This window comes from Temnothorax americanus, unplaced genomic scaffold, assembly GCF_048541705.1.
Source record: "Temnothorax americanus isolate GAGA-0224 unplaced genomic scaffold, ASM4854170v1 Scaffold53, whole genome shotgun sequence".
Lineage (NCBI taxonomy): Eukaryota > Metazoa > Arthropoda > Insecta > Hymenoptera > Formicidae > Temnothorax > Temnothorax americanus.
Window position 1 is genome coordinate 986,295 of NW_027509688.1, and position 14,915 is coordinate 1,001,209.

Sequence of the window (14,915 nt, forward strand, 5' to 3'; positions counted from 1 at the left end):
AGCAGAAATGTGAAAAAATAACGTTAAGGGTCAGAGGTTGCTCTCACATGCTCTGGGGCGCAGTCAACTCTGTTCCCGTTTCATATCTCCGCAATCTTGCCGCGCGCTCTTCGAGGCATTACGAGAACGGGAGTTACAAGCGAATTCGCGGCACATCGGATGCGCATTGCCCGTATCCGGAAGGTATATACATATATCCGGCGTTATCTGCGCCGTTATCTGCGGCAGGAGCGAACGGACCAGAAGACTCGCCGATAATTCGTAATTGCCGTTTATTATCGCGCTCGAGGGATCGAACACGGCCGAGCCGACGCCGGTTCGTGTCGCAGGATGCATTGATGCGTCTATTAGCGCGAATTTGCAAGTATGATTCGATGTGGAAACGTTTTCTCCCGAATGCGGCATCGCCGCTCGAGGTGTCTGAACCGGCCGGCATAAAAAGACGATCGAGGAGGCCGTATTATCGAGTGTCGTTCACATAAGTCCTATCGCAGTTACAGTGTGATAATATTGTGTAATTACATTTTTTGCACGTACGTTTGTACCAAGAATTAGTGTCGCCGTAATAGACATGCAAAAATTCCTTCTTAGAATTTCTTGTGCTATATACCAGAGATCTCAACTAATTCTAATTATAGTTTAATATTATTGTAATTAGTGTTTAATTTTAAATATTAAATTATTTAAATATAAAATTTAAATAATTTAATGTAGATATAATTTTTTAATGTACCAGTAATCTGTAATATCAAAAATAAGTGATTTAGAAATAAAAAATATATTGAAATATTTTATTAAAATGATATATAAAATGGTACTTTCTATGTTATCCTGATATTAATATTGCAAACTTAAAGAACTAATAGTAAGTCCTATGCAAATGATAAATACTTCATGCACCCATGGATATTGTATGTAATTAAATACAGAATATCGCCGATTAGTATCATCGTGTATCTCTCTCACGTAATATGGTAAATCGGAACAGTTCAAATCTAGTCTCATGCACTGGTGAACTAAATAGATTTTAAAATGATCTCGATCACCGCGAGTAAAAGTTAGAGGTGGTAACTTTTTCTGCATCTTCTTATTGCGCCAAGAATCTAAATCCGTTCTGTAACATTTTATTCGCTTCGAATTGATTAAAAGAAACGCGAGTTTCAAACTAATAAGCAATCGTAGTTACAAAACAATAAGCACGGCGATCAGACGTAATTCCTAACAGACGCGAATAAACAGAAGTGGTAATATTTTATACAATCCGCGCGATTAAACGTAGAAAATCTCACGAACGGAAAATATCATGGAGAAAACTTTAATTGACGTTCGCCGCGGTACGGATTAGCGGGTAATTAACAGCGGCCGTTTGTCGCCCGCCGTGCATACTGCGTATACGCCACGTTCGCGTATGCTCGGCCACAATGACTTAGCTAATTGGTTGATTGCGGCGCGCTAATTTGCACCGTCGTAAATCGCGCACACGCAACGTAGGTACGTATATGTATGTATATAAGCAAGACGCTAACGGCGCGCAAATGTAGCAGAAACGATGCAGTTTCTCAAGCTGCTTTAGCGAGGGAAACGACAGTAAATGCATTTGCACTCTCCAGGTTGCTGCACATTCACACTATATACATTGTTGACGCAGCTAGGCGCTAAAAAGCAAAGCAAATTTGCTTAGATTTTTTTGTACCTATAATTCTCAGATTAAATTTTTTCGTTGGGCCAAAGTCAAGATTAATGTTGAGTGTAAAATAAATATTTTTTTATTTACTTGCATCACTCTGGAGCTTAATTTGCTAACAAAGCAAATTTTCGACTGTGTATAAAAATGATCTGGAACGCCTCGTACACATTTTTGCACTTGATAACAAAGATATATAACAAAAACCAATGTAGGTACACGATTTTATTGGTCGTATTAGCAAAGTAATATCTCTCTGCGTTCCCCTGCGAGATTAATCACCGGTTACAGCTCTGCAATTTGCTCTATCATTTCTAATCGAGCGTGACGTATCTAATTGAACATTCATGATATTGTCAAGGCGCGCGGAGCAGCGCCGCAACGGAGAGAAATAAATGGGCGTTCGCGAGATTGAACTCGCGGTAAATTAAGTAACGTCGATGCGATGCAAGTTGCCACTCGTTTCGCGATGGAATCGCGCTAAAACACGTTCTCGCCGATGTTTATTACGACGTGCACTTGCGACACATAAACCAGCTATCGTTCATTAATCCGCGACGGGAATAACTTCGAGATAACGCGTAACACATATACATATAGCGGTCGTGATACACGGTCGATGATTTGTATAATTTTGCTGAAAACAATTTGCAGCTTGACATTTATAAATTTGTGCTAATTAAAGAATTGCGTGTTCCCGACACTTTCATTTGCATATTGTCGTTTAAAGCTATTATAATGTCAATCAAAATTACTCCGCCATGTAATTGACGTTGAATTGATAATGTCGTTGCATTAATTTCTTTGCAATTATCTTGCAATTTATCTGCGACGAGTTTCTATATACAAATGTAATAAAATTAATGAAAGTAATTTCTCAGATAGAAATATATTAAAGAATATCTTCTTTAGGTTACAATTCTTCGACATATCCTATTACCAGATTCGTCAGACTAAAAACATCAACATCTGCAACATTAAACTGCAACATCAAACTGCAACAAACCTCTGTACGTTCCTTATGTTAAATTCATTATCTTTGTGCGCAAAACAACGTTCCGTGCAAATCAATGCACAGCAAACGGCAAAAAAAATCGATCGACTTGCAGCACACATTGCAGGTGCGCGATCTCGCGAGCGTATATTTGCCCATTCGATTAGACCGAAGAATTTAATGTGCCTTATCGCAAGAGGAGAATACGAGGGAGAGCGAGCGCTTAGAGAGCGACTCCCGATTCTTCAGCACGCGGTGAAATTATAGTGTTTACGTGAATTAGATTTCGGTTTCGGTAATTTTCAGTTAATAACGACGAGGCGAACTGGCCGGCAAGCGAACGCTAAGTGCGGCCTCAGGCCCCATTAATGCTATTATAATGTAAAAGGCTACCTACACGTCGTACTCTCTTTTTCTTTCCCTTTTCTCTTTCTAACTCCTGCATCTTTCTTTTTCTCTCTTTCGCCTTTTCTTTCTCTTTCTCTCTCTCCCCCTCCTTCTCTCTCTCTCTCTCTCTCTCTCTGCCTCGCTCTCCTTACGCGTCGATGAACTCGTAGTTGCACACGTCGCGAGTGTACGTGAACAAAAAAAAAATCCGGCGGAGGTTTAGGCCCGTTGTATATTATCGGCATTACGTCGAGGCTACTTGCGTTATAAGCTCATTTCCGATAAATTGACTCGATTAAAAACTGCCGCTTAAGAACCGCGTAAACCACTTCGATCCTTTCCCTCCTCCATCCCGCGCCCGTCTTTTCGACCCCCGCTTTCTATCGAACCGCCCGCTTCTAGAAATTTACTCGATCGGCTGCCGTTTTCTCTAAAGACTTCGCATATGAGCGTATATTGATGTATGTAACAGCTATATACGTTTCACCGATATGCGCGCGGAACGTGACGAGGATACTCGCGTAGTCGTTGCGAATTAAGTCTCTTGCAAAATTTAAAATTAACTACGTGAAATCAAGCACGTATCTACACCGACGAATAAAGAAAATATAGTTTGAATGCTGAATACGTACAGGTACAATTAACATATCGTGTATATAGTATGACAATAAAAATTTTAATTTTGCGATTTGGAGAGATATCTTAACTGTCAAAGTTTGTATTTACACGTCTCGTATATATTATTACTTTTCTATACTTAATAAATAGAATATATGAATTGCAAAATTATTTATTTAAAATTCAATTTAAATTAATATTTATTGTTCCATGATTGTCTTTAAAGCTTTTATTTTGACGCAATTATTCGTCTAGCTCTTTATTAACCGGTATAGTAGCTTGAAATCCTGTTTCTTGAAGCCACCGGTTTACGGATATTTATTGCTAACGATTCTGTTACAAGTTTACAAGCAATATCGAACGCCGTTACACGATCGCCACGACGGCGGAATTGCGATCATGCCAAGGTGCGAACTCATATAAATTATTAATTCCTATACGAGGTAAAGTTGTGGTGAAAGGAGTGATATCTTTGCCGCACGCGCGCGTATGTCAGCATTTATATTTAAAGTTTATTTATTTGTATGCGTTTCTTTTTACCAAAAATATATGATAATAAATCATTGTATCCATATATTTTCTAATTTCATATTTGTAATATATCGCGTTATTTATATTTAATATTAATTTTTACTATATATATATATATATATATATATATATATATAGGTTTAATATTTTCCTAAATAGATATATGCATCGTTATTATAAAAATTTAATTAATTCTCTTTGTGAACTCAATTTTACAAAATTAGTCCAATTTATCACTTTGACAAAAAAATTCAATGAATAAAATTCATTAGGTAGTTATACATTTTTTAATACTAATAATAGATTTGTATTATTTCTATTTGAGGTAGAGCTTTGTCGAAGAAGAATGCACCAATACGCGTCGAATGCAATGCTAATTTGCTTAGACCGCAATGTTATACGCAGTCGTATAATAACATTGTGACGGATGGCATTGATGTCGAGTGAACGGCTCGAATTTTTTCACTTTTACCGCGAAAACGCACCGCATCTCACGATTCTGCGCGAAATATTTTTTTTCGGTCTGAATAACGATGCAGCGCGAAGATTAACCGCGGCGGGTTTGCAATAAGATGCAGCAGGAGGGCGCGCGATTAAGGGGGTTGCGTTTGAAAATGAACAGGCGCGAGAGAAGTGACCATTTGCTGTTTATAAGCTGTGCACTACGTGAGCATCTCCTCATTTATTTTTAGAAGGGCAACTTACAGCAGTGTGATTTTTTTATGCAAGAAAACGTTCTCGAAATAGCAAACGTAGTTTGCACGCAGATTTATTTCGAGATAATGTAATAGCTAAATTACTTCAATCAAAATATTGCAATTTATCTTCTGGTAGTTAAACTTTTCGGCATTTTTATTTTTGGACCTGAATTCTTATTGTTGAAAACGTCCTACTATGCAAGAAGCATTCACATTTAAAAAATGCAGTATTTAATAAACGATACATCCTTTCTAAAGTTTCTAATTTCTCATTAAAAATGTTTTCATTAAATTTTTAAACTCTTATCAAACTGAATTTTACTTCAACACATTCCATATACGATCTAAAATACATATATTGGACTAAAATATCTAATACCTTATAATATATACTTTTATAAAAAATATTAGTAATACTTATGAAAAATGTATTTGACATTGACATCAACCGATGGTATTATGACCGATAATATTGATACCTCTCTCCTGCACTGATTACGGAGAAGATACTCGGCACGCCAGAGCGAAATTGTTTCAAAGTTGGTTTTTATTTAGAGGACTAAAACTTCTTACTGCTTAACAACTGCGTTAATGGTTAGCCTAATTATACAGCGGTTACTTCGTAACCGCTTTCCACGAAGGCGGAAATTTAAAACGCGGAAATTCCAAATCCCGAGATGGTTTACGGCCGGCGCGCGGCGTGTCGAGCAGGCCGTCGGCGTCGTTTAAATCCGCTCGCAGCGGAAACTAGACCGCAGCGATTTCCCTGACCATTCGTGGAGAGAGAGAATCCGATCGTCACTGATAAATACGTTGTAGTCACCGTTTCACGTGACAACTGGATGAATCGTTTCACACTACGTTTGCGTTTCGGTCGCGATTAGATGGCTTAACAAGAGCCCAGCGTTATCCTATTCATTCGAAGATATCGACCGATTCATCAATGTTATTGTATATGTATTATCGTGCCTCTATGAATTTTTTATCTTGTTTTAAACAATGTGTTTTAAATAATATATGTTTTAAACAATTGATATGACATTTAGAGAATTAATACGTAAACGTGTGAATTAACATCTGTAATCTCAGATGATATGTGCAAATTCTAATTTTATTTAGAAGAACTTTTAAACTTTGATATTGTTATATTTAGTTTTGCGGTCTTCTCGAAACTAATCTTGCTCGCATAGATAATCTAATGTAACAATTGTTTTTTATAAAAGCGATGGCATGGAGCGCAAAAATTATAGACTAAAGGTTGAAAACTTAATATAATTTGTAAAAATTATAATCTGATGGGTCTTTGTCATTTAATCCGCAAAGTCTTATAATTAATCCTCAGTTACCTCATCAGGGTATAAAAGACCCTGCACGTGTTTAAAACTCGCGCCCTTTTTGAACGCGCAGTGGTGGGGACTCCGGACCCGGGGGGGGGAGTTTGAAGGTTCTAGCACTAGCCTGATCACTTGCGAGAGTCAATTCGGTCGAAGCAGCCACGGTAGAAAGTGAGAAGTGAGACGATAGGGTCACTCAGACCCTGGTGAGGTAATAGCGTGACAAAAACGATTTTTGTCAAAATACAAGTAAATAAGTAAATCTTATTAAAAACAGTGTATTTATGCAATATATATATATATAATGATAGAAAACATATTCTGTGTTGTAGGTATAAAAAGTAAAATATTGGATTTTATTGGTTTACAGAATCAAATAATATCTAGTAGCTTAGTGTCAAGATATTGATTTTACGGCAACTGCGACATTCTCAAGTAAACTCTAATAAATATTTACAAAATTTTTTTAACCGAAACTGTTTTACTTTTTCATTATAAAGATTATTATTATTATTTATTATTATACAGAAATGGAGACAAGGTCTCGCACTCGATCAACGGCCAATGTGATACAATCCCATGTGTAACGAACATGTCGCAAAAATATGCAGCACTTGCGCGTCACGATATAATTTTTTTTTATGTGTCTATTTTTAATAAATAAAGTATTTTTTCATGCATTTTTATTGCATGTATTCAACATTTTTACCGATTTTATACAAAAAACATGAATTTTTATCTCTCCATATACGCCATTAGTCATATGAAACTTTTTGAAAAATATTTTGTTATTTTTCTACATGTTTATATTTTATGCCCAGTCGCAAGTTTTACGATTTAAAAAAATCCATTTTTTAGAGAATAATATTTGATCGATTTTCTTCAAAATCATGAAATTTCACTTTGCAAAAAAATTATACTTTTTGGAACCAATCGTTATGACACTAATTTCTTCTTAAAGTACAACTCTTGACCTTTTGAATTATGTATTATAAAACCCTTTTTTTTTTTAGTCAGTACTACGTCAATTTGAAAAAAAAGCTAATTTTTTCGCTTCTTCAGAAAAACACGTTTTCTTTTTTTTTTTTTAATAACATTTATATTTTTTAATTTGGAATAATCTAACCCACACAGTCTTATAGATGTTTAAAAGATGTATCGATTAAAAAAAAAAGACGTCAAATTGATGCATTTGTCTTAAAGATACAAGCTGGAGATGGAGATCGCCAGGATCGCTCAGACCCTGGTGAGGTAATATCGGGGTGTAAAAACGTAAGGTAACTGAGGGTTAACCTAAAATTTTATTCGCGAATTTTTGGACTCACGAAAATTATGCTGGCTTCAGCTCATGATCCGTGCAAATACAACAGCCTCCGAATCCTCGTGAAACGTGAAACCCTATAGTTATATTATACTTGTGTTAGTACAAGTGACAAAATTATACCTGTGTTATTATTCGAGGGATGACGTAATTATTTTTCTATGCAGATCATTCGTTGCGAGGAGGCAGCGAGCAGGCCGTCCCGCAGACGAGTCCTGCGAGCAGCACGAGCAACTCGAGCCAGGTGACTCAGGTGAGCCAGCAGGTGAGCCGGCAGCCTCACCCGCAGCCTCACCAGCAATCGGCGCCGGCGTCAGCGACGACGACGACGACGACGACGACACCTCAATCCACCCAAATGGGCATCTCTACCGAGGAGGTAAGGCCCGAGGAAGAGGGCACCCACCCGCGAGCGGCGCCGACCAGCCCCGAGAGCGAGGCGGAGGCCGACGACTTTGCGCCCAAGAGAAAGCAGCGTCGCTACAGAACGACCTTTACCAGCTTCCAGTTGGAGGAGCTTGAAAAGGCCTTCTCCAGAACGCATTATCCGGACGTGTTTACGAGGTAAGTTGACTGACCATCGAGCAGTGTTCTAATAATCTCGAGCTTTATCTCGAGGCCTAAAATAGCCGGGATGAGTGGCGTTCGGACGGAATTTTATTTGGGATCGAACTCTCGGTATGCAAAGATTGTATAGGCATCGTGATTTCAAAAAAGCAAAAATTTCTTTTAAATTGAAATGCATAACACGTTGCGTTTACTTAATTCTTATACATGTAGGTACTTATTACCACATTCATATGTGGTAGAATACCCATAACCAAATGAATAGTGACACACATAGCATAAAACAAATAATTCTCTAGCAATAAGTCAGAAGATAAGGAGATATTTTAAAACAATTTTTTTTGAATTTATTTTATACACATTTATAGCACTAAATGCTTGCCGCGAAATATGCGGCTGACTAATCGTGCATTAAAATTAGTCACTTGCAATAAAACTATATTCAAAAGCGTTGTATTACATTTCGATTTCATGTGTCTTTCATTCTCATTGTTAAATATATAAATGTGAAGTAACACGAAATATATATTTTCTTTAGAATTAGTTTTTGGATTATTTATATAAATATGTGAATGTGTCACTAGAAGAGAAATGCGTGAAATCAGAAAACATGAAACTAATTTGATATTATATAGCCGTTCTCCACTGGCAATGCTTCACGAAAGCGTTCGAGCGAAGATCAATTGTTACAAAGCTGTTTAGAGTCGCAATCCCTCTTCCGTAGACAATCCTGACGACTAAGAGCTTATGGTATATCTCGGTGGCGGGATAGGAAGCTCGTGTACCTCCCGTGGATCCAGACGATAGGCAAGGTGTCTAGCCGCATTTATCAGGCTTTAGAAGGGAGTAACGGGATTTAGATAAAATTTAAGAGACCGACTATCGGTTGCCACCCAAATATTTGGTTGTCTGGCTCCTGTGCACTCTCCCCGGCTATCGCCGATATCGTCGCTCGCTACTTACCAAATTCTTTTTCAAAAAATCGTCTCTCGTCGCAAGATATTTACGGTGCGCACAGGTAGTCCTTGAGCACGGTTATAAAAGAGATCTGGTTATCCTAAGTGTATACTACCTGAAACAGCCCCGAAATAATGATGACCGGGTGACGGCTGGAGACACAACGCGTGTATAAGCATATCGCGTTTTAAAAAGGTATGCTTAATGCGTGTGTTAACGCAGGACCTTAGGTATACCAAATTCCTAAAATAATAGATACATAAATGGAAAAAGAAACGATTATACTCGCGCGCGACACTTGATAATATTAATACATCTGTTACTACAATCAACAAGCATTTCATAATACCAGAATTTTATGTCTCTAGCAAAATTTTATTTTAAAACTAAAAGCAGAGTTTGCATATCATCATAAATATGATAAATTTTAATAATTAGAATATAAGATAATCAATGTTTATATTAAACTTAATAATATCGTTCATTAGTTTTACTCTTCTAGTTTATACTAATCTTTTTCAAGTTTCACGCATTCAAAATAATTCTGACATAAAACTACATATTTTTTTAGTACGCATTTTAGAAAAACAAAGACGAAATTAAAATCAACTCGAAAACAAAAAATCTTTCAAAGCGCTTTTAAACGTATAGTTTTGAGTAATGATCTCATGCCCGTTTCCTTCTTTAATCTGAATTCATGGCAGATTCTAAAATAAATCACCTATCCATCCATGCAAATCTGCAAAGGTAAATTCGCGAGTGTAAATTCGTGGAACGATACATCGATCATTGGGGGCCTTCCTACCAGTCAGACTGACGATCCTCATGCAAATTCCCATCGGTATATAGACGCGGAACGACGGTTTTGCATTATTAAGTCCCCTGCACACCCGGGTCCAGTTACATACGTACAGTATATCGCGCCGCCATTGGGCCGCGGCGCAATCTATCTGGGTAGCTTTTTCTTTCCCCTTGCCCTTTTTTTAGTGCCTTCCTCCGCGCCGTGGAACACCCGGTAGGTAACTAATAGCGGTGTAATCGCTCGTAATAGGGCCGGTCCTGCGGCCACGGTATGGGTTCTCGTAATTAACGAAGATGGTGGGGAGTATGCAGAGAGAGGTGAAGCAGGCAGGCAGGTAGTGTGTCCGTGGTGTACGGTCAGGGCTGGAGATGTATTCGCGAGTATGGCGAGACAAGCTACACACATACATGTGTATCCGCGCGTGAAACTGCGACGAAGATAGCTCTAACGAGCAAAATACGCGTTCTTTATCTAAGGATTCTAACGGAACTAGAAAAAACCGAAAAGGAGAAGAGGACGATTCCGAACGATGTTCCCTTGTAGCGAAACATTTTGAAAATTTCTAATCTGTGATAAACCAATATTGGAAAACATATTGAAAGATACTTGTTAGTCTTTGTAGCCATTTGATTTAGAAATTACCAGTATATCGACTTTTGAGAAATCATTAATTTCAATTAGATGAAAGAATTAATAACTAAGAAGAGCATAGAGAACTTGGCTATATAGATTTGAAACAGGGGAATATTATCGTCTTGCTCTTTCTTAGAATAGCGAAATAATCTCGTAAGCATTTAAAAGCAATAAAGTTTCGTAATTTAATAACATATCTCGCGAGTCTTGTCATCCGTCTGATTTTCAATCATCCAGTGTATTATATATATTTTCATGATAAATATATACCTACCCCTTTATAAAACCGACACCTATTTATTTATTGCTATAAAAGTTCCTTATCTTCTCAAGAAAACAGCCGGCAATTGGCTCGATTGGCTTCTAATAACATTCGTCGCCCGTATATTAATTTATTCCTCATCCACTTATACGGGCTTCCTGCCTACGGAAAATTGTCTGACGTTTTCTGCCGTTTCGCAGTATAAATTGATCCCCTGTTTCTTCCGCTATTTCGCCGTGTGGTAGTATTAATTTCGCGCTAATTGGATTTTATGGTCGCTTAGGTTTATTGACTAGCCTGACGAGAAGGAGAGGCAAGAGGAGAGAAAGGGAAGAGAGTAAACCGCATCGTGGAACACGACGCATATTCATTAGACGCGCCTTTATACCCATAAGGGCAGAGACGCGTGCGATTGGGACCTATCGAAATATATATATCGATGGCCCAAGTGGGTACTGTAGCGCGGCCTTAACTTCCTGAACATCGCGAATGAAAATTCATTCGCCAATAAAAGACACGTGTTCCCGCACGGCGGGCCGTGTACATCCAATTGGACATCGATAAACATTTCTCTTATGTGTTTCATTGTTTATTTTTCGATCGGTAAAACACAGCGGCCCGAGAGCAGTCAGACGAGCTCTCCTCTGGGCCCTTGGCGTTCAACTTTAAATAATCTTACATTCATAAATTGTATAATACAATTCTTCTTTTTATTTTTTCGCATTTTTATTTATTTATTTGTCTTATGTTATCTCTTTTTTCTATTTCATTTATATAAATCTTTTTTTCTTTGCTTTAAATTAATCTTAATTCCTTTTTTTATTATTGTAGTTATCATATTTTTATTCATTTACTTTCAATGTTTGCCCTATTTTCTCGAAAACAGTCTCTTGATTTTGTCTGCGATCGGTACGACACTGACAGAGACTAGGAGGAGGTAGCCCCGAACAAGCTGTTGACGACAGGACAACGTTTTGTGGAATGCCGTTTCCGAATGCGATAACAGATAACCGCGGGATTTTTTGCGGGAGCCGCGAATTCGAGGCCCGAGGTCCGAGTGGCATTTGCGAGGGAGCGGGCGGATCACCAGATTCGTCCTGTTTATATGGCACTTAAAGCCGGCTTGCCACGTAGGCTCGCGAAAGAGCGTGGCCACTTACCTTTACGGGCTCTTAAGATCTAATTTAGATTGGAGTGTTGCGACTCGGGGCCCGCGCTGCTACCGACGACGGACTAATCGTTCGACCGTGAGCGGTCCTGACCAGTCCCCGACCTGTCCCTGTTGGTTTTAATTTTTTATCCCGTTGTAAACTCCAGAAGAGAAAGAGAGAGAGAGAGAGAGAGAGAGAGAGAGAGAGAGAGAGAGAGAGAGAGAGAGAGAGAGAGAGAGAGAGAGAGAGAGAGAGGGAGGAACGGAGCGCGGTTGAAGCGATGAGACCTCATCGTCTTCCCAAATGTTCGACTACGGCTACTTACTTTCTTTCTGGCGAACGACGTAGCTAATTAATAACCTCGTAAACGTTAACACGTATATACAGCGTGTTTAAACGCGGTTACTTCCAGTGTGGCATTTCAGCCAGTTCTGCTCATATACCAAAACGTTGATACAAAATTAGTAAAATTTAGTTAAGCAAATATTTGCGCAAGCTTTGCTTTGCTATTCGATCTCTTATTTTTATATCGCTTTCTAATTATTGCAAGAAATTAGTACATTAAACGGAAGTTATTTCAATTTAATTGCTTGAATTTGTTTTGTGAGTGTCTGAAGGATACCTAAGCTATATATATATATATATATATATATATATATATATATATATATATATATATATAACAAAACTCTTTGATGATTTTCCGTTTCTTAATTACTCTGACGAGTCGGGCGCCATTTCGGTCTCGAATTCGTTTCGAAAACCTGACTCGGCGGAATATCGCGCGCGGCCACGGCCACCCCTGTCGCGCGCGTTCTCAATCTATCCGCCCGGTGGATCCATAAAATTTATCGTCCGTTCGCGTCGCGTTTCGAGGGATCCACCTGTTCAAAGGGCCGCGCGACGCGCTTCTCGGTAAATCATTCCGAAGGATGCCTTTATATCCGCGAGGTGGGCGGGTGGTGAGTTTAATAAGGATGATTGTTTCCAGTGATCCATGGAACGGAACCAGTTCCACGGAGCGGTCTCTCTTCTTCTGTTCTCCCTTTCCCCTCTTCCCCCCTTTCTTCCTACCACCGCGATTCTAGTCCTCGTCTCTGGTCCCGGACTCTCCGCTGCGTCCAGAACCCGCAACTCCTCCCGTCATTAATCGACCGACGACGAGTCATGCTCCCGATTAGAAACGCCGCCGACCCGTTATTCGTTTCTCAGCAAATAAGATTAGTGCCTTCCGGAGTTAATTAGTGAACGATGTTGCCTCGTCCCACGGAAGCGGCATTGGATCTCCGTCACCGTTAAATGACACGGAGTCGATATAAGTCTTCATTGTTTTCGATCGGTCATTGCTTTATTATTCGAAAGAATGATGTTTGAGTTGTTCAATAACACGGCGAGCTACATGATAAAAATTTATGTATAATTCTTATGTTATACATTGTGAAAGCTATATAATAATAAAGAATTTTTCGTTTTTTAAATAATTTTTTGTAATATTTTGTTATCATATATTAATAAAAAGATATAACACACACATCTGTAAAAAAATATATTTTAAATAATTATAGATTCATGATATATTATTTTAATTCAAATTTGCTGCTTCAAATTTTAATTGCTTCATATTTTAATTCCCAGAATGTTAAAATAATTACTCTCTGCATATGAAGTAAAAATTCAAATACGGATTGTGTTCTTAAAATATGCTAAAGATATCTTCTTTATAAAACAATGAACACAAGTATTTCTACTTCTGAACATTTTAATTGTGTGCATTCTGAGCGTTTTATTACTGTCAACGACAATTCGATTCTATCCCATCCCGCCCGTTGTTCGGATTCCGTTCAAATTCAAAGCGACGAAAAAGATTGTTAGACAACCTCGGGATCGTTCCCTCCTCGTTCCTCCTCGAAGACGGGCTCCGCGGTCGAGCCAGGCACGAAGGGCTTCGCCTCGCGAAGTGCGAAGGAGAGCGAAGAGTACAGGTTTACCGAGGTCCATCCCTCATCCGATTGGCGGTAGTGTGGCCAATCAGTAATTGGCTCTCCACGCCGTACGCGTATTAAGCGCGCATTACGCACGCATTACGCAGCCGGCTACCGGCTTCTCTCTTTCGCCTCGCTTCTCACAAAGGTAGCGGTCGCGGCAGGTATGCGCGCACGGCCCGCGGATCCCCGCTCGGGAATAATGCGAGCGGCAAAAGCCGCTTGTCACCCCTCGTCAGTGCGAATTACTTGTCCGGCCGCGCGGCCGGCGCGATTCGTTATTAAACATTATCGATACCGCGCGTAAGGAGGCGTCTCTCTCGGGGCGAACGTATAAGGAAAGCGAGGAGCTTTGGGCGTATTCGCTTATTACCACGGGGCACGAATTTCGTCGACAAATTTTGTTGTCCTCTCTTTTTTTTTTGCCTCACGTCACAGATAACGATCGTGTGTGCATAAACCCTGTTCGCGATCTTCCAGTTGTAAGAATGTGTATTTTATGGATAATTTTCTTACCGTTTTATGTCATCCTGATTTTTTCAAGCTAATTTTTCCATACTTCGTATTGCATTACATTTTGTTTCTTTTTGTGGGAATACATACCGCTGTCAAATGTTTTGATATACTCGCTTAATTAGCTAAATACACCAAATACTTTCCTTATATTTACTATTGTTAATGTTTCTTTTGTTTTTATTATATTAGCTATCTATCTAATTGTAAGTATTATTAATCTGCTGATACGTGGTTTATTTTATTTGTACAAACCGCGTTAATCATCTCTCTAATTACAATGCGAAAATTTTATAATTAATATTCGCTACAGTGTCGATATAGTAATCGACACTAATTAAAGACAAAGATGTGGTTAATTTTTGTTTTCACGATATCAATCACATGCTGATATCACTACTACTTTGTAAGTATAATTAACAAGTCTTTTGTTAGACCTCGAATTTATCAGAGGGTATATCGGCTTACGCAAATACGAATT

General features: G+C 38.6%; 1 protein-coding gene across 1 annotated transcript in view; it reads left to right on the forward strand.

Annotated features, from left to right (window-relative positions):
* LOC143904498 (aristaless-related homeobox protein) overlaps positions 1-14,915 on the forward strand; it is a 151,530-nt gene that overhangs the window by 115,054 nt on the left and 21,561 nt on the right. The window contains exon 2 of the mRNA XM_077419231.1: positions 7,735-8,131. Within this exon, the coding sequence (XP_077275357.1) occupies positions 7,735-8,131 (397 nt within the window). The remainder of the gene's footprint in view (positions 1-7,734; positions 8,132-14,915) is intronic.